The sequence below is a fragment of the Anguilla rostrata genome, chromosome 16 (assembly GCF_018555375.3).
Source record: "Anguilla rostrata isolate EN2019 chromosome 16, ASM1855537v3, whole genome shotgun sequence".
Classification (NCBI taxonomy): domain Eukaryota; kingdom Metazoa; phylum Chordata; class Actinopteri; order Anguilliformes; family Anguillidae; genus Anguilla; species Anguilla rostrata.
The window spans coordinates 13,320,630-13,344,911 of record NC_057948.1 but is presented as its reverse complement, the minus strand read 5'-3'; the positions used below and the strand labels follow the sequence as shown (position 1 = coordinate 13,344,911).

At 42.4% G+C, this 24,282-nt stretch overlaps 1 protein-coding gene across 5 annotated transcripts; it reads left to right on the top strand.

Moving 5' to 3' along the window:
- Positions 1–5,578: 5,578 nt before the first annotated feature.
- On the top strand, positions 5,579–24,161 carry LOC135242730 (basic helix-loop-helix ARNT-like protein 1). Of its 5 annotated transcripts, none has more exons than XM_064313958.1 (19): positions 5,579–5,734; positions 13,837–13,902; positions 15,004–15,151; positions 15,681–15,701; positions 16,456–16,494; positions 16,960–16,995; positions 17,253–17,410; positions 17,777–17,856; positions 17,948–18,040; positions 18,441–18,558; positions 19,248–19,397; positions 19,843–20,089; positions 20,822–20,928; positions 21,515–21,665; positions 21,817–21,899; positions 22,242–22,350; positions 22,838–22,931; positions 23,124–23,217; positions 23,542–24,161. In XM_064313958.1, the coding sequence occupies exons 2-19, from the start codon at positions 13,890–13,892 to the stop codon at positions 23,697–23,699; spliced, it is 1,899 nt and encodes a 632-aa protein (XP_064170028.1). In that variant the 5' UTR covers positions 5,579–5,734; positions 13,837–13,889; the 3' UTR covers positions 23,700–24,161. The 5 variants fall into 5 exon arrangements, with proteins under 5 accessions (XP_064170028.1, XP_064170026.1, XP_064170027.1 ...); XM_064313956.1 differs by having other exon boundaries at positions 22,227–22,350; XM_064313957.1 differs by having other exon boundaries at positions 21,811–21,899.
- Positions 24,162–24,282: the final 121 nt, after the last annotated feature.

Sequence of the window (24,282 nt, the reverse complement as noted above, 5' to 3'; positions counted from 1 at the left end):
CTGTGCTACAAACAGGTAGCTCCCATGTGAGCCACAAACCTCAGTTGGAATTCTGCTCCTCATCAATCCCGGCCACTTGCATGTCGGGGGCGTGGGGGTGAGCAGCGCATAGCTACACATGCCTGCGTCACTGCCTCTGCGGCAGCCTCCGCTGCAGTTATCAATATCACACTGCTCTGAGGTGTTTCTGAACTGGACTGTGGCTGCAAGAGCCAAACGCATTTCACTAAAAGGTTAAAGAGCACAGTGTGCAGTTACACTCCCCCCCCCCCCTTCACCCATACAGACTCCAAGAATTGGTTAACAAATGGAGGAATGTGAGGATCACTTTGATTTAAACTGGCTCACGTGACAAGCACTGCTGTTGAATGATGATTTCTCCATTGGAACAGGGAGCTCACTCACCATGCATGGCTGACAAATCTCAGAATTCCCCAAAATAAAATATAGGCAGTTTTTCATGGTGCAGTGGGAGCATATTGCATTGTTTAATAGGGAGTCAGACAGGGTCAGATGATGTACAGTTTGACATTTATAGAAAACCCCAAAAAAGTAAATAAATATATCAGCCAAGAAGCACTTACTAAATATTTATGGTATTAAAGCATTTGGTTATGCAAGAAGTTTGGGAAATTTCCATCTTTTAGAGGCCTTACTTACTGTACTGAGGGATGACTGTAACGTCAAAGCATCTGTCCTGTGTGCTCACATGACACTGGTCACCTCATTCAGGGTAAAAAATTATTTCTGTACATGCAGCATAATATGTTTCAATGGATAAATCTGTTTGTTGATACAAAGACAAGCATTGAGTTGGGTATACAAACAACATTCTCAACACAGTCAATGTTCGCCACATATGTCAAGGTTATTCATTACACATACTGTAGCAGTTATTAAATGGACTGCAGTTTACCACCATATATTACCACCATAATTATCGGTATTATTCATTTGTTCACAGCATGTGTCTGGAACTACCACTGACATCACCTGTTTCAATGTCACAGCTCCCTCTACAGGGAAAAAATATGCTTTCAGTTCAGGCTTCAGAGCGTGTGAAGTAATTTTAAAACTTGTGAAAATGTTTTTTCTGGGTGCCCAAACGCCATGGTGGAGACTAGGGTTCTCTCTCAAAATAAATTACATTTCACAATAAAGAATTTTATAATCTATACAAAAATGGCAGCATATCTGCAGAGATACAAAAGTTCTGGTCATCGAAACAGGGAGTGTAAATTTGGCTCTGCAACAGCATCTACAGCATATCCACTGTTGATTGTCCAGCAGTGACAGATGCAAAGATGTCCCTGTCAGAATGTTTTGATGCTTAATAAGGATTTATGTTCAATTCCATGACTTAAATCATAATGTTTGTTCCACAGATGGTAATCACATTACCATCAGAAGCCCATTCCTTCCACACAAAACACATTCAAAACAGTTGAACCCAATAATCAGATTAGTGATTGAGCTCGAGGTGTAATTGAATTATTTGAATGAATGTAGCCACTGAGTGAATGTAGCCTATGTTATGCACAAACACCCAGGAGTTTTGAAGTGTGAATATGAGGGCAACATGCAGTCTCCCAATGTGAGTATTCTACAGGATTCCATCTCACAGTTACTCTTCTCCCATATTCCTGTCATACATTAAATTTTCTGGCCTGTTTATGAATTAAAAAGCACACAGAGGACAACACTACTCAGCTACTACTCAGCCAGCACTCACAAAAAGGCCAACAGAATGAATTACTTTTACTTTCACTCATACGTTTTGTGGCTATCGCATGACAGCTGGAGATCTGTACTGAAATACTGTATTGATCTGTAATACACTGAAGTGGTGACCAAGTGGAGCTCAGTGCTAAACCCTCAGGCTCCAAGTCACAGCACAGCACCGTTAGCATACAGCCACCTCCCTGATGGCAGGGGTGATCACTGCGCTGTGCTATGCCAGCTCTTCCTTATGACCTCACCATTCCCGGCAGGCAAAGGCATGACCACCACACTGCCCTTTAGCACATCCTCCTACCACTGCATTACATTACTTTCATTTAGCATTCTCTAATCCAGAGCTCTCTAATCCAGAGCAACCTTCAATATAGGAGAATGTAAGTGCTGAGCAATCTGAGCTATAGTGCCAGACCAGGCGAACAACATTTCCAGGTCAGTGAGCAAAGAGCAAAGTGCAAATTCCAAATACTTCCATAGCATGCATGTTATGGATGGAAAACCATTTGCTCTCTCTGAAGTGAGAGAGCCCAAACATACCTTCTTATTACACCACAGCTTGCAAGTTGCGCTTGGACTGAGATAACCCAGAGGAAGGCCCTTCATGCTCCGCTCTACAGGTGGAACTGCTGGCATCCTACTGAGAGTGACAATATACAGATCCCTGCTAACCCTCTTTAGGCCTGGCAGAAGCTGCCATCAGTTATGTGACCCATCTGTGGGGCTGCTGGCCAGTTAGCACTGGCACTGTTAGGATTCAGTCCCAAAACATGGTGCCCATCCATGCACTAGAACTAGAATGAGCCACTGAGCAGCCCCCTGCTTCCCAGTTCAACTCTTCAAAGTAGAACCTTGTGGGGGCTGGTGAGCTCAGAGAAATACACCTGAACACCGACAGAACACTGACATTTCAACAGAAATAACTTGGCTAATGACACACTGAATGGTCACACTTATCACAGCACCACTGCAACATTATGCTGTGTGGAGCTAATGTTTCAAATCTTTGGTTTTCTGCAGCCTCCCTGTCATTGCATCTGAAACATTTCAATCTGATACATCTTCTGAAAATTCATGAAGTTATATGATCAAAAACAATATTGTGGAAATGGATGTTCTGTACAATAATATAGAACAAGACACTATGTCTCCTGTTACCAGTCTTGTACAGTTACAATCTTGAGAACCTCTTGTATTTAAGAAGCAGAGAAGACAGAAGGAATGTAGGAGATGAGCATCTGCTGAGTCTGTAGACTCCCACAAGCAGATAGCTTACTCATGAGTCATGACTTTTGTGCCTTACCCAGAGTCCTGTGCTGCAGTACCTGTGCTACCTGGGATGGCAGTGCAGCTGGCCAAGTAGCCATGTTTGATTCCAATGATCTCTGCCGCTTCTGTGCCCAACAGCAAACTGCTTTACTTTCTCTGCACAGTAAAACATATCCAGCCATTTTAAGGGATAATATGTTAAACGCAAACTGCGCATTTCACCCAGAGAACGCTATACATGTTTCACTTGCAGGACCTAACTAGATTAAAATTAATCCAGATACCTCACTAGGACCAAAAAGAAAAAGCATATCACCCCCGTTTTAGCTTCCCTTCACTGGGTTCCTGTACAGTTTAGGATTGATTTTAATATGTTATTGCTCACTTTTAAAGCACATTCCGGTCTAGCTCCAAGCTATATTACTGAAGTTTCTACTCCTTATGAGCCAAACTGCTGTCTGAGATCCTCAGGTACAGCGTTCCTTGTCGTTCCACCGTCTCGGCTTAAGACTAAAGGTGATTGGACCCTTTCCATCAAGGCCCCTAGACTGGAATGACCTGCCTGAGGAGATCAGACTTGCCAATTCTGTGTCCTCTTAAAATTGCTTTTAATTAGCGAGCTCTGGCAGATTAGCTTGAACATTGCTAGCTTAGATGGACTTCAGCAAAAAAGTTGTCAAGACAGGTGTGGGCACAGGTCTTGAGTTCTGATTTGTGCTAGGCCACTGCCTTCCACCAGGGGGTGCATACGATGCCACTGCTGTGGGCAGAGTGTGTACACCTAACACGGAAAAGCATGAAAATCATAAATGGATCAATTTCACATTACGAATGCTGTACAATATAGTTGTGGTTTAGGTTTTTGTACTTTTTTTATTAATTTCTTTTTTAAGAATAATGTAGAATCCATGGATATGCTTATGGAAGAATCTGGATGTGCAATACTGCTAGCCTATCATTGTTGAGCAAGAAGACATGGTCATCCTGGCTACCTCAGTCCTTGGGTGGGGCTGCAGCAGGGCTGCTGTCTATATATTCAGTATCATCACAGTCCGGATTTGATACCAGACCACAGGGCCCATCCACATACTGAAAAACTGGCGGGTCTAACAAGATGTGCCACCTAGCAGCCATGATAAACTACTATACTGAATATTTTATTCTCCTTTCCAGTCACTGTAGAGTGAAATTTTATGGCCATAATGAACCTTTTTTTTTGTATTGTTGCTTGGAATGTTTAATACTATTCATCGTAATACTGTACGAAATGCTGCCATGTAGCCTATTGTGTGGCCCAGTATTGATTATGAATACATAATACTTTTAAAGCAAATGATTGATAGATGATAGATGAATGGGCAACGCTTGTAAATACATACGCAGCATTGTTAAATTTACAAACAATTTATAGAAAGAGATGAGGTTTAAAAGATCATTGTAATAACTATACAAGCTATTACATTGAAATAAATCATGAACAAAGGTAAATCAATAAATAATCGATTCAACCATAGACTCTAGCAAGCCACCTGCAAATTAAAATTTTGAATACACAATGTCATACGCTTCAGGCAAAAGAACAATGGCTGTGCCCATACAGGCTTTAAGAACATTTTTCATATTCAGTCTGGTAGTTGTCTTTCATTCAAACACCTCACAGAAAATTGCCATTGCAATGAGTTATCCACACCATGGACCTTGCTCAGGAAACAAAAGGACCAAAGGCTGCTCTTCAGCTCGGAAAGCATGAGTGATGAGTGTTTGATGTCTACTTTTAGGTATACAAGTCACAACACTAGCAGTTGCATTAGCAATGTAAACTTAGTTATTAAAAACTTACAGCTGATTTTTTTTCTTGCTGTTATGGTAGTTTTTTTTTTTTTTTAAACATATGGGTACAAAAAAAGAATGTAAATTCACATACTATACCTATTGTGTGCTCATCTGGCTTATTCACTGGCATCATGCTTGTAGCTTCTTGTCCTAAATGAGGAAATGAAACTCTTTAAATGAAATAAAATTGAAATAACCTGGAAGGGGATGTTAGGCACATACTATAATGAAAATGAGTAAATGTCTATGTAGTGTCTTAAATTTGTAAGCCCTTTTGAGAGTGGGTGCCTGGCATTGAAATACATGGAGTATTGCATTGAACAAAGTAAGATTATGAGCTGAACCAAATATGGTACCAATCATCCAATATTTTCTGGGGTAGGCTAAATAAATCAGACTCTGTCCATACTATGCATTGCTAGAATATACATTATGTATCATTTAACACTAGATATCGTTATATAGCCTATGGAATGTTAAATAAAAGAAATACAAATCGGCATTGTGAGAGACTGAGACATAGCCTAGACTTCATATTCATTGAAGATTCCTGACTAATATTACCGCTGTGTAACAATCAGTGATTCAGTCGTCATTAGCGGACTAGAGCAGCAAAGGTTCTACTTGCAGAACGGTGCCATTGGTCGATATTCCTCTTCGATGCAATTCTATTGGATCTTTGATTTGCCCGTCACAGTTTTGTGGTCATCTGGTTTTAAGTTATTTTTATGATTGGCTGAACGACCAACGTAGGCTGTTTCAGGGAGCTAATTGGTCGAAAAAGTAGGTTAGTGGTGCGACAGTCATTACAGAACGGAGAAAGTAGGTCATATACCACTGCTGTTTACCACCGTCCATATTAGACTGCATTTAAATGTGTTTTCCGACCTTTTCCCAAGTAAGTACAATTAATTATTTGACAAGGTAGCAAATGTTGAACACCAGTCGTTGATCGCAGCCGAAAAGCTAGTTATGATGATATCCTTTTCATCAAGGCATATTGTCGTTTTCAGGAGGAGGGTCGATGTGTTTGACTGGACTAGAAATGTTAAAGGCATAGCTAGTTGCCATTTAATGACGTTTGGTGAAAGAAATGGCTTTTCGTTCATTTTACGTCAGGGTCACTGCGGCGCGTTGTGGTGGAAGTTTCAACTGATTGCTTACCATCTATCATAGCGACTGTATAAACTAGATTTTGCAGTAGCCACTTTGTCAATTTTTAAGTGTACGTTAGCTCGCTAACATTGTTTAAATCGTGCTTGCTGATCGCCATAGCAGTTCGGGTTTAGAGGTCAAATGTTGTTTAAAAAATCAAATTAGGAAGTTCTAGCTAGACTATATGGATGTGTCGTTTTGCCATAGTCAGGAGGAAATTTCTTAGGCTTTTTTCTCCTTGATGCCATATTTGACATTTCAGCTGTACGCAGTGCAATGTGTATTTTTTTTATTAACTTCACAGCTAGCTAAGTTGACGTTATTTATTTGCGAAGTGGACACTTGGTTTCTAGCTAACTAGATATAGGCAGGCCTAAATAAATATGCTCGTTTTTCATAGCAGAAACGGAAGCTTGATTTTTACAGTAACGCGTTACTCAATGTATCGTAGGTATGTAGCAGCTAGCTAGCATTTAAGCTAAGTAGTATTGCTCAAGGAACATACTGTTAGCTAGCAGCAAAATGGCTCTAGTGCAGTGTGTAATATCTCGCAGATCTTTTTGCAATTCTTGGACGTAGGGATTCATTGCCAAGCCAGACCCTTATTCCCTTTTCCAGTAACACAGAACGGCACTACGCGAGTAGTACTACGCGATTCGTGGTTTCTGGCCTAAGCAGACGTCGTTGTTTACTGTGACTTCGAGGAACGGCGGTCTGGGTTTCATAAAAGTGTAATTTCCTTGCTGCATATCTAACGTCAGCTAACCAACTGGTTACAGTATGAAAACCATTTCCTCTCTGTTGTGTTAATGTTCACTAGCTGTTCTGGTGTAGCTATCATTAAATATCTTAAAATTGAGGACACAATGGAAGAAGTGTATTAGCTTGACGTGTGTAAGGCAGTGTTGAAATATCTGATCGGGATAGTAGAGATTCGTTCGTTTTGCTAGCCGAATCAGATAACTTTTATTAACATACAAATATAGGTCCTGGATTTTGTAGAAAATTGTGATTTGGTCTTATTTCAGGCATTCAAGCATTTACGACATTTCAAGGATTTAAGGATTTTTAAACCCCATGTCTGTTTGAGACATATTTGATTTCTGCTGCACATAAATTGTTTAATCGAACTATTACAAACAAAATTCTTTACTTACATTACATTTATTTGGCATTTATTTTCAAATACCTTTCATTAGGGACACATAAAGGTGTGTGCGTCGTAAGAACCGGTTACTGGCAGAACAACTGTTGTACTGCTGGCTTCTTCAGTCATAAGCCTATTTACCGATGGTACATGGCCACATACCAGTGCGCCTGGAAGGTAATTATTTATTTCGTCTGTAATTTACCAGAAGAGTCCCAATGAGATATCCATCTGTTTATCAAAGTAGCTATGGCCAAGAGAAGTCAGTTTACAATATAAAACACCATACACAAAGCAACATCAATAAAACCGCAAATTCCAGGTGGTTCAGAAAATGTTCAGGAAGTAGTAGGACTTCATAATGTTACATGGTACTGTGATTTCTGCTGTGCCCAAATTGTTTAATCAAATTATTAGAAACATTCATAATCCTGTACTTTAAAATACCTTTTATTAGGGACATGTAAATGTATAGTTAGCGCTACAGAGAACCAGTTATTGCCAGACCAGTTGTTTTTCTGTTGGCCTCTTAAATCACAGCTGTGAATTTGCTGATTGAATGGTGGTATATAGTTATATACCAATGTGCATGGAAGGCAATGCTCAAGAAAAAGTAGGATTTTTATAACATGGTATTGTAACAGTGATCATGTGATTATAATGTGAAATGACTCCATGGTGGTCTAACTGCCGGCAGTACATTGTTTCAGGAACTATTTTGTGGTCCAAAGTTTATGTTGGAAATATAAATTTATAACGGAATGTTTTTCAATGAGATGTGACTGATATGTTGCGATAATTTTGGCCCAAATATTTACAGCAGTCTGCAGGTAAAAATATGCACCACATATAACACTGTTTTTTAAGAAAATGAAACCTAAAATTCATACAGCTCACCATATGCTTCCCACTAACGTGGTGCCACGTTAGCTCATAACTCATAACAACTCATAACAACCCTTCAGAATTGTCCCTAGTAATGTAAAGTCTCCATGAATCCCTGTATTCTTGTATGCACTCTGTAGGCTATATGTGCTGAGCGCATCCCTTGCGGAAGTATTTTTTTTCGGAATGTGTGAAGTATAAATGCTGGACTCTCCCATCTGCCACATCTGTAATTGATGTGGCTTCAAATTGACACTTGACCAAACAAGGACATTCCATTTGCCTAATACATATGTCCTCAATTTCTTTGCGCCCTTTCCTTGCATCCGCCATAGGGTGCTGCTAAGGAAGCGAGGAAAGAACGTGAGGAAAGGAAGCAAGGATGCAAGGAGGTAAAATAAGCGATTGGATAGAGCCCTTATGATGCATCCCAATACTTTTCGCTCCTCATTTCCTGTCCTCCACTCCTCTCCTACCTCTTCGCTCCTTGTTGGAAGTATACAGAGGAAAGGGGGGAAGGAGATGAGTGGAGGAAAGGAGAGAATGAGGAAGTGAAGAAAATTGGGACTGCTTGTCTGCTTTTCCATCATCATAGACAACGTCGACTGTTGACAAAATAGCCCTATCATAAGCGTCATTTTTTGCCTAGCCCACTAATACTCCCATAGCCAATTACAGATCTTACACATGGGTGCCCATTTAAAGTGACAAAATAGCTTGTTAGTTTCAATTAGCCTGCAAGTAGTTGCATGTCCAGTAGCCTGTACAAACACGTGCCTGACATTGCGGTTTGCGTCAAAACACTGATATGTAATCAGCAACATTAGATCAAATGTGTCAGGATTCATATTATCTGAGTAATTGTTCCTGGGTGTTCAGTGTTCACACTGCAAAATGCTTAGGCTATTTCAGATCTGAAATCATATTTTTTGGTACTAAATACGCCCTTTTGAAACAGCTGCTTGAATAAGTGAATTCATGCATATTCACATGCTGAAATAATAGTAGCAGCCATGCTTTTTTGTAAGTCAGCATTCGTGCGCAAGCAAATAAATTAAAAAAACCTGCTTCCCTGTCTTTAATTACCAAAAAATGCAACAAAAATGAACTGACATTTTGTTATCCGTTGTAGAAATCTAGCCTGCGGGTAAAATTCTGTGTGTAATAATGACCTCCTGAACCACACACAAATTTGGTAGTATCAAGTATTTTGCATAATTAGGGAAATTCAAGGTCTTCACCATCTTAAGTTTGGCTGATGTCAGATTCTGTGAGATGGTTTTTCAATGGGTCTTTCAATTTTTATCTTCTCCAATATTGGGATAGTTGTGGGAGTGAGGACTCAGACACTGGTTTCTGGGGCGCAAAGAAGACGAGGTGGTAGTGAAGGAAAAGAGGATACATTTTTCGAGTGTTGGGATGCACCCTTGCGGTGTGACTTTCATTTGAGGGGGGTCCGCACTGATTTAAATGTTCAAGGAACATCAGCTGAATTGAAACAATTCATATTTACACTGGAATTGATACCTACTTGCTATGTGCACTGCCAGAAAAATAAAATACAACAAAACCAATGCTAATTTCATGTTCTGCCACATATTACTGTTAGGAGATGCTATCTAGCAATGGAAAAAGTAGGTTGGAGATATTAGTTGTATTTCATACACGTCCACACAGTGAAGTATGTATGTATCAGCAGCGTTCAGAAATGGGAGTTCTGAGCTGACTGGATTAATTATTTGTTTGTGTTTATGTAATATAGCGAGTTTGAGAATGATGCTGCAAAGTTTGCCCCAGATTGTAGCTGGGTGACGTATGAAGTACGTCACAGTGTTTTTCTCAGCTTTCCTTTCACATCCATTCTCCTGCTACCTTTACTGTAAGGAAAAGAAGTAAAAATGTACCGTTGCTGGCAAGCTGAGAATTAGGTTTGCATATAGTAGCAACATTTTCTGGGAAAACCTTCAAAGACCTAGATGGCCAAACGCCCAAATGTATAGTGTATAAAACCAGATTTTTTTGAAGAGAAAAAGAACAAATGGAACCTGATCCTTTAATGCACAGTGGTGTAAGGGAAAGTGATCGGCCTATATGGTACTCTGCTTATTGGTCGATGGTGCTTCATGCTTTCTTTTATACTGTTCCAATAGACATGGGTAGTAAGATCCATTAGGATCAGTGATCTTCCAGGCCACGTGAAGAGGCATTAAAGTGCTATATGTTGTATTGGGTTTTTTGTTTTGTTACTGTAGAACATTCCTTGAAAATGCTTTTTCACACATACACTTGCCAGCCCACCAAGGGCCCCCTTTACTGAAGATGATGATTATTACTTTGCACAAGTGGTTACTGGTTACAGCAAGGACTTTATTCCCATCCCAGGCACAAAATTGATGGTTTGATTTCTGAATCCTTTGTGAGTCATTGCCTTCTCATTTTAGTCATCAACCAAAAAAAGAGAAAAACCACCCTCTCAATTCCCATCTGATCCCACTGCTTGCCCACAAGTGTTTTTGAATGTGTACTTCAAGAAGTAGCCTATTATTTTTACCACCTCTTTTTCTACATCATCTGAAACAAGTTCTATTTGAAACATTTTAAAGTTCACCTTCAGACCTAAGTATTTTCATCCATGTTGTACACATTTTTATAGCAGATATTAAATATGTTCTTTGCCCTACTTTGTGCCTGAAAGTCAAATCTCAGTCCAATCTGTTCAGCAGAGAACAGGAGACCCATAAATATTAGAAAAGGCCAATAATATCTGACACCTTCGCTGATGCAAGTGGACTGCAGATGTTTAAAATGAACGAGTGTCAAACCAGACCCTTTGTTGACAGCCAGTCGGACAAAAATACATCAAAATATATTTTTACACAAAATACAAAATGCTCCACAGTTATAAATATCAAAATAATCTACAAAATACTAGCCCCAAAAATGTATCAAAATGAAATACAGTATTTTGTGTATTTAAAATACAAGAATACATTTCTTGCGCCCCGTTTCATAATCGCAGTGGTTATGGCCTGCAGTGATTTTGTACTCTTGTTTCAGCATTCTTTTCATTCTTCATTTTTTGTGTGGAAAGCAAAGATGTTACACTGGTGATAACGAGGGCCTTTGTATCACAGGGCGCAGAAATAAGACAGATTGTACAAAATTTCTCTCTGCCTAATTCAGGTATTTTGTTGTGTTATTCAGTCAAACCATTTTCTAGGAGGGACATGAAAATATTGTGGCATAAAAGTATGGCCTCTCAGTCCAAAGCAAACGCACTGTCCTAGAGCACAGCCAGGACCACCGGACTGCAGGTGCTACATTGTCCTGGCTCAGATCCTCTGTGGCCTCCTGTTCTGGGAATTTTACGCTCCCGTTCTGCGAATTTTACACTCCCGTTCTGTGAATATTCTGCTCCCGTCCTGTGCATGTAGACTTTTGTTCTTGTGGAGTTTTAGACTCACATATTGTCTCCAGAAATCACAGTATAGCTGCTGGAAAATGCCAAAGAAGCAATCAAAGTTTCCTCTGTTTTCTGGGAAACTCAGGAGAGGAAAGTTTGATTTGCAAATAGAAGGTGGGCACACAATTTTAACAAGGCCCTGAAGCTTATTTTAAATAAGCGATGGAAAATGTAGGAAGAACAATAGAGAGCAATAAAAGATGTTACTGCCTGTAACTGGTGACTGTCAGACAGATTTATCCGAAGTTTGCAGAGGTTGATTTTTGTTCTTTTTAGCTAAATCTGGCTGTCTGCACTGATGTAACTGCCAGCACGTTGACTGGTATTCATTGTTCCTTTTAGGTAAATCAAATACATGAACCCCTCTGTCTTCTATTTTCTGTTTACCTCCTCCCCTTACAGATTCATATTTGAAATTCATTTTTTAAATTCTTTCAGTTACAGTAAAGGTGTGGAAAATCAATGCATTTGACCCCCCCCCCCAAAAAAAAACAAAAAAAACAGCGTGACTTACACACACAATGACCTCCAAAAAGACCTACACACTGGTTTCCACAGGGGCGTAGGGTGAGCAGTGTGTTGGTGCTGGCCATGAGGGGCCCCCTGTAAGGGAGGGAACAGAGATGAGGCCCCCTGCTCAAAGCGGCTGGAATGAGAGCAATGCAATCTGGAAGTGCTGCAAATGGCATGTTTTGAAGAAGATCTGCTAGGTATCCTGGCAACCAGAGTGGGACTGTCAGTTAGGCAAACTGATAGAAGTACTGTGTGTGTTTAACGGAAAGGAAAAGTTGATTCTGAGAAACAATATGAGTAAGGGTGTGGACACAGGATGCAAACATGAAGGTGTTTCTCCTGTGGCTTCCATGTCCTGGCTCAGGCTGTCAGACTGCAGTCCAAGGCCCCGTTCACACTTACATTTTGGGTCTCGACAACCAAATGTTTACAATGTTTACATTTATGAAGTAATAACAGTACTCGCTCCAGTATTCACAGCACTGTCAGTAAGTTTGTAAAAGCGCAACATTTTCTCGGAACGTAGCCTAAATCTCACATTTCCAATATCACAAGGGTGTAAACGTGATGTCCTAAGTCAACGAACATGGATGTTGTCTTTTAGATTTTTGTTAGTATCTGCCGAGAGAAGCAGAAAATGTATTTTTCCACGTCTGATCCGGCAGTGAATGCAGAAATGTCAAATGAAGCTTCCTTTAACAGTACTGAACGTTGCTTTTTTAACAGTACTCAACAGTGTGCTCTATGCTCGGAGTCCTTCGGGTTTCAGAAGTGAAAGGAAGTCGGGGAATGTAGCGTAGTTAATCACCAGTTGCGCATCTGCTACCTGTTGTCAACTCCCGTTCTTGTCCATACTCGCACAGCCAAGCTCATTTGTGTAGGAACAAGCGCTGGCTTTGGTAGTCACTCCCTCTTGAGCAGGATTCGCTCTCGTCCTTAAGCGTAAGTGTGAACCGTATTAAGCACTAAAATGAGGATCGAAAACCGTATTTAGCTGTAGTGCAAAGAGGGCCTAAGTAACCTTGTTCTGAGGGTTTCGGAGGTTGTGGGTTTGAGGCACAGAAGCAGACTGGGTTCAGATGGCTGTGATAACACTGGTGTGGATTAAAAAACTCAGAATGTAATTGCAGATGCTGGGATGCTGTGGTGGGATGCATTGTTGGTTATTAAGGTGTGTTTGTATTTGCTGAATGAATGAGAATGTTCTGACTCTTAGATAAAAACACCAGGAAATTTTCGCAGGGTATTAAATAATAGTTCAATGTAGAAGTTAAAAAATCTCTGAAGGAGAAAATTTAAGGATTCATGAATTTGGCTTTGAAATGAAGCTGAAAGCGTTTAGTAGAGTAGAGTAGAGTTTTATGTGAATCCTTTTGCAAAAAATGATTAAATGAAGATTTGCTGCACCCTATTTTCTGCTGCTGTCCATACAAATTTCTCTGTATAGATATGCTACAGCTTTAATCATACCCAAACAATACTGATGTTAATTAATTTAGGCTAATTGTCGCACCGTCTGCCTCTGCATTTCCAGTAAATGAATGTCTCCTGCTAACAATGTACAATTGTAGGAACGGTGTATGTGTTATAGTGCATGCCATAGCTGATTGGGTCGGAGGTGGCAATAGCGTCTATCAGGATTTCATCCCCTATGATCAGTTTGTTATAGCGAAATGTAAAGATGTCTTCATAGTCAGGTGGACTTTCAGTCTTGAAGGCAGTTTTTGGGCAGAATGTAGAGATGTCTGTGACCCTCAGTCAAAAACAGGGTCTCAGGCACAGTCTGTATGGGGCAGGCCCGGTAAACGTGTAACCCCCCACCTTCCTCTCCTTTCAGACCAGACAAACCAGGCACACATGGAGTGACATGCTTTGAGAACGACGGGCTGTATGAACATTTGTGGTAAGCATTACTGCCTGCCACTTCAAAGCCATGTGGTCTGTTTGAAGTGGGTTTTGTTTGCAGGTACTGCTTTTACCACTGTTACATGCAAGCTTATGCTAACTATACTGCCCATTTTAATTCACCACTGTAATAGATTACATCATATATTTTACATTTTCACAGGCGCTTCCCGAAATTATGGAAACTTGCAGCTGACATTATTTTCCACATTGCCTGTTATTACAGCTTGGCAGAACTCATTTACTTTCACATAATTTCCATTGGTATAAGAGATCTGCTGTAGGCTTTGATGTGCCCATCAATTAACAGAGTCAATTATTACCAGTTAAATGTTAAAACTATGTTTTATCATTAAATTTGGTCAAATTGCAAAATTAAGTAATATGTTTTGAACAAATTATTACTGAATCACTGCAGGAGAGTGGTCCATCAAAATGTAGGCAAAGGCATAGTGCATGTTATCATTTTTGGGTGGACTGAAAAAAAATTCACATCCCTAAATTATAGCATAGAGTTGGATATGAACTCAATTATTTTGAGCTTCCACACATTTTTCTGGCAGAACATGAGTTCTGGTCAAGAAAATTACATCTGAGGCCCACATCTTGCAGCTCTGCTGCAGTGGAAGTCCAGTTCACTGACCACCATGTGTGCTAATGCCCTTCTAATACGCAAATATCGAAGACTCAGCAGTGTCTGCTCTAAACAATGGAGTGAAAGCTGAAAACATTTTCCATAAGCTAAACTTAAAAGAACATTGGTCAGTTTGCCTTATTGTGTTGGACAATACAGCTAGTTCACATTATAACAAGTGGTGTCTGTAGCATGGAGTTAAACTGAGTATACAGTCACTCCTTTTAATTGTAACATTCAGATAAATCTGGCAATGCTTGTTACAGGTGTTATTATTTGTACAGATCAGCAGAGCTGAGTGAACCAATTAACACCAGTCAAAGTGATTCATGCACTAACAGAAATATATAAAAATAGTGCTGAAGTATTGCACATGCTCTGTTAGGCCCCTATGCTGATTTGAAGTATGACCCGCAAGAGGATGTTCACCCTCTGTGTGTGCTTTACCAATGTCTTTGATCACAGATGATCTAATGGCAGACCAAAGAATGGACATTTCTTCAACAATGAACGAGTTCATGTCCCCCGGTTCCACTGACCTGATCAGCAGCTCCATCAACCCCCCTGGTATTGACTACACCCGCAAGAGGAAAGGCAGCTCCACAGACTACCAGTAAGCAAACCCCGCCCACTCACAGCACCGCTCCACCCACTCCTGTCACTGCCTGCCCGCTTGCAGCACTTCCCCATCCACTCACAGAGCCTCATTGGGCAACCGCATTCAGAAGATAGGATTGTGTATTGTCGGTTATTATTCAAATCTAAAAATGGCTTCTTTTTCAAATGTATTCAAACGCGTGCCTTATTTATACACATTTATGTTACTGTAGCACATCCTTTCAGTGCAGAGAAAAGGTGAAACCGCACTCTGTTCATGGTCCCTTCATTTCAGTGTCCCCACAAACTCTGCTTTGGGTGGACTTTGTGTGTGTGAGCCTAATTTTTTATTGTGTTTGGGGGATCATATTTCAAATGGGCAAAATTATTTTCAACACTGCAGTGGTTGCATTAATAAATCTGAACCACAACTTCAGTCTGTTGGTTTGAAGAGAATAAAACTGATCAGATGGCATGCTATTGAAATAAAAACATTCATTTGCATCTGATGAGACTATAACAAATATATTTCCTTGCCTTTTCAGAATTGATGGATTTTCTTTTGAGTAAGTACCAACACAATTTCTACCTCCACTCCAAATTTCTAAAATGAAAATAAATGAGTTTGTAAAGGGTTGCATCTATTCCCAAACTATTCAGTAGATTACATTTACCCTAGTGATGCCAGGCAGCTATTTGACTTCTTTCAACAAAGAGCATCTCCTCGTGTGGAGGCATAAAGCCTGTTTTTAATAACTATTATTCTCAAAAGCCAGCGTAACGTCCTCAGGCTCTGCCCAAGCCCACCTGTCATTTTAAGGGTGCTAGAATCTTATTTTCAAGAGACTTTGTATTAGAGACTAATGGATACCTGCCCTGCTAGCCTATACACAACTTCGCTACATTGCTATTATCGATTAGTTAGCCTGCCCCCTCCACAGGGATGCTCATCTAAACCCTTCCAATGTTGAATCAAAAGTTACGCCCTTGAATTTCACTGTAAAGGTGAAGACCTCCTTTTTTGGGTTAAATATTGAGCAAATGAGTAGACAAGCGAGCAGGAGCTTAGAGGCTGTTAGAGACTGTATTGTGCTGTATAATGTACTATGAATGACGTACGTACTACATCTACAATTTTTAGTATTTCCTTTCCGTTATCATAGCATTCATAACTCGGCTTTTGAGAGCTTTTTTGCCCATCTGAGTTGTATGTCTTTATTGCCAGAAACATAAATTACTACCTTGTCCAGTAACCTGAAAATCAATCTTGAGGTGCTGTACTTCTGTTTCAGTGGATTAATCCCGTCTCTCTTTTCACAGTGATAGCATGGACACCGACAAAGATAAGCAGCTGGGACGGTATGTCTGGTTTCATTTGTGCGCTGCATTACTGTGTCCAGTTACATTCACACACAAGCTGCACGTAGTGTGTCCTCCTCTGAGTCGCGTCTGTTCGCGCTCGGCTGTGGGTCCGTGGACTGGAAGGAAGCAGTGGCTGAGGTCACATGTTCCAGAGGAGAGTGCATGCTTGTCTGCTGCTGTCCTGACGTGAACAAAGAACACACAGATTTCACATGTCAAACTAGGAGGAAATGAGTGGAGAATTGAAAACCCTCTTGTGCATTAGACTGTAATTCTAAGTGAACCTCTGTGAGCTGTAGTGCTCCACACTCCCATTGACCCATTCATGTATGACAGAGTCTGTCAACCGGCTTATGTTCCTGTTTGTGAATGGAGCGATCAGAAGGCCCTGCCCTGTCCAGTATGTCAATAATTCGGATCATCCTAGAAAATCTGTGCTTATCCCACTTTCTGTGTCTCCAGGGACTGCGCTGAGCAGGGCCGGATAAAGAACGCCAGGTATCCTGATCCCATCTCAGTCCCTCCTGCTTCCATTCTCAGTAAATTTTCGGATGTGGGACCTAAGTTGTGTTTCTGTGGGCCCTGGCGCCTGTTAAGAATGGAACCCCTCCCTCAAGGGGAATCTTACTGTAGTATTCCAGGCCATTGCTTGGAATAAAAAAAACAAGGCTGTGGTTGTGCTATGATGACACGTACATGCAGCCTGTAGATGGAAGGGCCCTGTCATGCTAAGCGCTCGTTTTTTCCGCTCACAGGGAGGCTCACAGTCAGATCGAGAAGAGGCGGCGTGACAAGATGAACAGCTTCATTGACGAACTTGCGTCGTTAGTACCCACTTGCAATGCCATGTCCCGCAAGCTGGACAAGCTGACGGTGCTGCGCATGGCTGTGCAACACATGAAGACTTTACGAGGTGAGGGAGAGGCCCTCACTGAGAGCAGAGCACCAAGCTCATCAGAGATTGCGCAAGGCTAATATCCACCACAGCCAAAAGCTGCTGCTCTTTTGAGCTCATGTAAAAGCATTAAGTGAATATCGGAGCTGTTGCAAGGTGCAGGTTCTGCTGCTGATGGTAGTAGCCTGCCTCATGCATGCCATTTTGCTTTGAGTGCCAGTCATTTGTTTTTTCTACTTATTTAAACTGTAGAGACCCGTTCGATTTTATTTCAGGTTAGGGGTATTGCTCCTCCTGCTCCAAAAGTCAAGATTACTTGGTGCAAAGATCAATGACCATTTTGAAAAAAAGTTTGCAAGTCTTTCTCATTCTTTTTTTACCCAGGTGCTGCTAATCCTTACACTGAGGCAAACTACAAACCAGCGTTCCTTTCAGATGATGAACTAAAGCACTTAATATTAAGGGTACGTCACCTCTGCTGCCATTATGTCACCTGTGCACGGCACCAAGCAGGCTCGACCCCTGACCCCTCTGACCCTGTCCTCTCGCCCATAGGCTGCTGACGGCTTCCTCTTTGTCGTGGGCTGCGATCGTGGAAAGATCCTCTTTGTGTCAGAGTCTGTTTACAAAATCCTAAACTACAGCCAAGTAAGTCTTATGAAACAAATGTCTGACTGTATGTTATTGTATTGTACAGTAAATTTCCTTTGATCAAATTTGGTTTGCAGCTCAGTTTGCTTTGGATTTAAGTTACCAATGGGTTTAAGTTGGCTATATCTTTTAAGTTGAATATGGGTTTAAGTTGGTCGAGTAGTTTAAATTAACTATGCTTTCAAGTTGGCTTTGCATTTAAGTTTACTCTGGGTTTAAGTTGGCTATGGGGGTTCAGTGTTAAGGTTTTTTCACACTTACCCAAGTTCCCTGCTTGGACAGGTTGGCTTCTGTTACATTTTGCAATTGAAACTGCAAACAATTTAAATCTATTGACGTAAATACTAATGACAGATGGCTAGCCATATGTCCTGAAAGTGCCAATGTCTCTTCACAGAACGACCTGATTGGCCAGAGTCTGTTTGACTATCTGCATCCGAAGGACATCGCCAAAGTGAAGGAACAGCTGTCCTCATCGGACACAGCGCCTAGGGAACGGCTCATCGATGCCAAGAGTAAAGTATCCCAGAATATCTCAGGTTACACTCAATCCCTTGGGGGAGCTGGAACGGACTGTGCCCAGTGGAGGGAACAGTTAATCAGGCTCCTGGGAGCGTGCCTCTCTCTCATATACTCACACACACACACACACATACACACACACTCAGAATGAGGGGTGAGTGGGAGGAACAGATAGAGCTGAGTGCTATACTTTGTTTTCTCTGATCTCTAAAATTACATGCCTGTTTTTGTGACTGTCATTAAAAAAAACTGCTGAACCCTGGAATTACCAGGTGAAGTGTTTGCGTTATGAAGAGAGAAGTGCAGATTAGTGCAGCAGATGCCATGATGTACTTCTGTTAGAGTAACACCTACTAGCCCTGTGTGAGAAATGTAAACAGTGTAGAGATACTGTAATAACGGTCATGGTGCCGCAGAAATAAAGTTACACTAACAGTAATAGTGGTAGTGGTGTAGTCACATTAATGCCTCTGTGTGTGTCTCCAGCTTTAGTCATAGTAAAGTGTGTGTGTCTCCAGATTTAGTCATAGTAAGGTCTGTGTGTCTCCTGCTTTAGTCATAGTAAAGTGTGTGTGTCTCCAGATTTAGTCATAGTAAAGTGTGTGTCTCCTGCTTTAGTCATAGTAAGGTGTGTGTGTCTCCTGCTTTAGTCATAGTAAGGTCTGTGTTTGTTTGTCTGCAGCTGGTCTCCCGGTGAAGACGGACATTGCGCCAGGCCCATCCCGGCTCTGTTCTGGTGCACGCCGCTCCTTCTTCTGCAGGATGAAGTGCAACAGACCCTCAGTAAAAATGGAGGACAAGGAGTTCCCCTCCACCTGCTCCAAAAAGAAAGGTAGCTCCTGCTCCATAAAAAAGACAGCCCCTCCTCATGTCTCTGCCTTGCCTGGCCTAGGAGTTCTAGTACTTTTCCCATTACTGTGACGAGACATAAATCTGCTTTTATGGCACAAGACCTTTTTAAGGGTTTGCAATATTTCAGTCATGTATGTACTAGCATGTTAAATGCACAGATAGGTGGTAATAAATCAGCTATGTATATCATTTAGATCATGGCATGTAAAACCTCTGCCTAGATGCTGCTTTGGTGTAATGTTGTTGAGGTTACAGTCTGGATCTGTTATTAACCTGGGAGCACAGGGAGTTAAGCTGTTTCACACGGGGAAGAGGAGATTATATTTCTTTAACTGGCTGACTGCGGTCACTTTCCAGTCAAAGTGCAAAGTTGACCGCAGGCTGACCGTGGGGGGGGGGAACGTGTGCGCTTCTCTCACCCGCAGCCGACCGGAAGAGCTTCTGCACCATCCACAGCACGGGCTACCTGAAGAGCTGGCCGCCCACCAAGATGGGCCTGGAGGAGGACAACGAGCCCGACAACGAGGGCTGCAACCTCAGCTGCCTGGTGGCCATCGGCCGGCTGCACCCCCACATCGTCCCCCAGTCCAGCCACGGAGACATCCGCGTCAAGCCCACCGAGTACGTCTCGCGGCACGCCATCGACGGCAAGTTCGTCTTCGTGGACCAGAGGTGAGACCGCTCAGAATTCAGATTCAAATCCAAATCCAAGCACGCTTTCAGTGTCCTCTCAGCATGTATTTCACAGGAAAATACAATGGAGAATGCGACATTACCTGCAGACATAGCGCTAGCTGTGCTTATTAGAAGAAAACTGTATACAGGAATGAGAGGAACTGGAGACTGTGGGTTATATATACAATGCATCTCTGTTGGGTCAAAGGAGTAGCACATTTAACATGCAAGGTTTGTATTCAGTTCTGGTGTGTCACAGGAGGGCCATCACAGCCTTTTTAATCATGGTGTCAAATCTAAGAAATCAAGACGAGCGAAGTCGTGACCCCCCTACTGAGAACTGTGTGGGCAGCTCGGCCCCCAGAGCAGGCTCTAGAGCGGTCATTTTCCAAATTTAGCCTCAGGGTGTAACATTCCAGCTTGGGGCTGGGGGGGAAGCAGGGGGCAGACAGGCTGCAGAGGGACCCCCCAGCTTTGTTCCTTCCCCCTCCCAGCAGCCCTCACTATGCTGCCTGTGTGATTGACAGCACACACTTAGGGTCCAGTGTCCTACATTTAGACGCGATGGTAATAGAGTGGTTTTCCGTTTGCCTTTTCGTAGAGCTGACATTGTGAACATTGTGACATGTGCTTGATGTCTTTTTTGGGAATTTGACTGCGCGTGTTTATTGAATGTGGAATCTTAATACGTACACTGACGCAGGTTGTGTGGTCTTGTCTCTGTCCCAGGGCCACAGCGATTCTTGCCTATTTACCCCAGGAGCTCTTGGGCACGTCTTTCTATGAATATTTCCACCAGGACGACATTGGGCACCTGGCGGAATGCCATAAACAAGGTAGCTGTTCTTTTACCTGTGCGCCACAGTAGGGCATCCATAGAGAGCTGACCTGATGCTGAGGAAAGGGCTCCACTGTGTGGGCAGTGGAGCGCGTGGGGGCGCCCATTCGCTCTTTCTCCAACACTTAAGCACCAGAAAACCCCCCTGTACCAGCCAGCTTGGCTCAATTACAGCATTTATCTCTCAGCATTTTATTGCTACTTAAAGCAACTTGTGGTGCATTAAATATATTACACTTTATACCTGTTTTTATGTTATAGGAATCTGATTGTAATAATGGCTCCATAACTGCCATTAGAGCAGTGCTAACCAATCTGTACCATCCTGTTGGTTTTCATCCTAATTTGGCACACCTGATTCTCCTAATTAGCAGCTAAACAAGATCTCTAGCTGTTGAATGTGGTGTGGCTTTCTTAGGGTTGGAGTGAGAACCTACAGGACGGTAGATCTCCCGGAACGGGGTTGGCTACCGCTGCAGTAGTTTTCAGTGGCACCAGAGACTCCAGTCTATGTGAAAGGAGGGGAACTGTGAGCTTTGAGGCGCTGAAGTGGAGCTCAGTCTCTGTCCCTCTCCCGTTTGCAGTGCTGCAGATGAGGGAGAAGATCAACACAAACCTGTACAAGTTCAAGGTAAAAGACGGCTCCTTCATCACGCTGCGCAGCCGCTGGTTCAGCTTCATGAACCCCTGGACCAAAGAGGTCGAGTACATCGTCTCCACCAACACCGTCGTCTCGTAAGTCCCGCCTCCACCCACAGAACTCCTTACGATGCCACTCTACTCTGTGATCTCCATTTGAATTGTTTTGGGTGTGTTGGGCATGCTGAGTGTTTTAGAGGTTGGGATTTGAGGATTTGCTAAGGTGTTTTCGCTCTTGCAGGGGAAGTTTGCTTGATGGCACCGACCCCAGCTACCCCCAGCTTGCTGCCTCCCCCCAGAGCATGGACAGCGTACTGACAGCCGGAGATGGTAGAGTCCTCCCATGCTGGTTTCTAACCGCCAATCAAAAACCTGCTTAGGGATTCAGCAAATTTATCAGGAAGATGAATGTGACATTTAGTAATGTTATATTAATGTGTTAAATGGAAGTGGAAAGTTATTATATTCTTCTAAATGATTAGATTAGGTTGTAACAACAGTATTGGCGGACTTGTATGCTTGTATCTACTCATCAGAAGGACCAAAGTGTCATTAGCATGTGATTAGTGTATGATGTGTGATGGTACAGTATTAGTGCGCTTGGTTGTATGTGACACTGTGATTAGCCTGTGATGCTATGTGACACTGTGTGATTAGCATGCATGTTTGCAGGCCCAGGGAAGCGGGCCCTCCAGACTGTGCCGGGTATCCCAGGGGGGACACGAGCGGGGGCGGGGAAGATTGGCCGCATGATTGCAGAGGAAGTGATGGAGATCCAGCGGTGAGAAAGCAGACTGTACTTCCTGTTATGACCACATGCCTATGCCTCTACTATAACCACACGCATACGACTCCTCCATTGTAATTACATACCTATGAGCCCGAACCACACACCGACATCTGTTATCAAACAAAAAAAGTTATAACTTGGAACCATATGCCCCACCTAAAACTCTTCTGTTATAACCATGTGCTGCTGTTATAACCACACCACACACTTGTCACTCCTGTTATAATTAAACGCCTATGACTCCTCTGTTATAGCCACATGCTTGTGATTGCTCTTTTACATCCAAACACCTATGAGATGAGCCTTTGTTGTATGGCAAGAACGTATGCCCCTTGACCTAGAAACTGGTGAATGTAGTTTTAAATTGGCTCATGCTCGTATCTGCTGCTGCACTGCTATAAAATAAAAAAATCTTGTTTTGAAAGTTTCCAGTGCTCTGCTCATTTGGTTTAAAGAATGGTCTTTGTGTATCTGTCAGAATTCGAGGCTCATCTCCCTCCAGCTGTGGCTCCAGCCCCCTGAACATCACCAGTACGCCCCCTCCAGATACCTGCTCCCCGGGAGGCAAGAAGGCGAGTTCCCCCGACCCTCTGCCTTCAGTGCATCAGAACTCCCCAGCCCCCCTCTCCATTCTTTACTTAGGCAGCTGTGGCCCCAGACTGTACTCAGACTCTGGAAATGTGGCCATTAATGTAACTGGACTTGTAGCAGTGCTGTTAGTATTAGCGCTACAATGGGAAGCCTTACCTGTTTCTTTGTTACAGATTCAAAATGGTGGAACTCCAGACATTCCTTCAGCTGGTATGGTACATGGACCGGACTCCATAGGATACCCCTACTCCAATAACTCCATAATGAGTAAGCGCAAAATGTTGAATTATTTGACGGCATATTTGTAATTACATAAAACAAACTGAAACTTTATTCTGATTAACTTTAGTTATGCAGACCCCCAGTGATGTGCCTGATAAAATATTCACTGGCTCTCCTGTGTTACTGGGTAGCCTGTAGGGTGTAAAATAGTCAGTGGCTTGCTGGCAAGTGTGGGTGGTGATGACTTGATTAGAATAATTCTTGAAGGGAATAAAATAGTGATCGAAGAAAAGAACAGGCAACAGTGGCATTGGTGTAGCACAGAATATCGCCGTGTCCTGATGTCCGTTTCTTTGCTTTGCTGTGTAGGTGATAACTCCCATATTGGCATCGACATCATGGACGAGCCTGGCTCCAGCAGCCCCAGCAACGACGAGGCGGCCATGGCCGTCATCATGAGCCTGCTGGAGGCCGACGCCGGGCTGGGCGGCCCCGTAGACTTCAGCGACCTGCCCTGGCCCTTGTGAGGCCCGCCGGGGGCCCCCCAGGACCACGGGGGGGTGGGGGGGGGTGGGGTGGCGAGGCCGCCATCAGAGCCATATCACCAGCGTCAGCCTGGCGCATGGCACGGCCAGACGGAGCCCGCAGAGCATGCTGGGATCAGTCCGCGTGCACAGTCCCCTCTGGTTACATCACCCATGCATAGTAAAAAAAAAAAAAAAAAGGTTTCAGTTCTCCAGGTTTTTCTATGTCCATCTGTAAACACTGGCATTATCCCTAGGTTTGTTTCGTTTTTGAATGCCATTTCAGTTTTAGTGTTTTGGTGTTTTTACACTACAAAAAGGTTTCCATGTTGAATATTTCCTATGAAAATTGTATCATAAACCTGTTTAATCTATCATGTATGAATTCTTTTCTCTAAATATATGGTAAAAGTGTATTGTAGCAGCAGTGAAATATTTTTAAAATAAAAGTCTTTGTTTCTCTTGTCTTTGGCTCACTATGTGGAATCAATTGAAATATTTAGCCTGAAATTTATTCAGAATACAGTACCTTGAGATGACATTATTCATGGGACTTATGAATCACGTTGAATACTCCTAATTATTC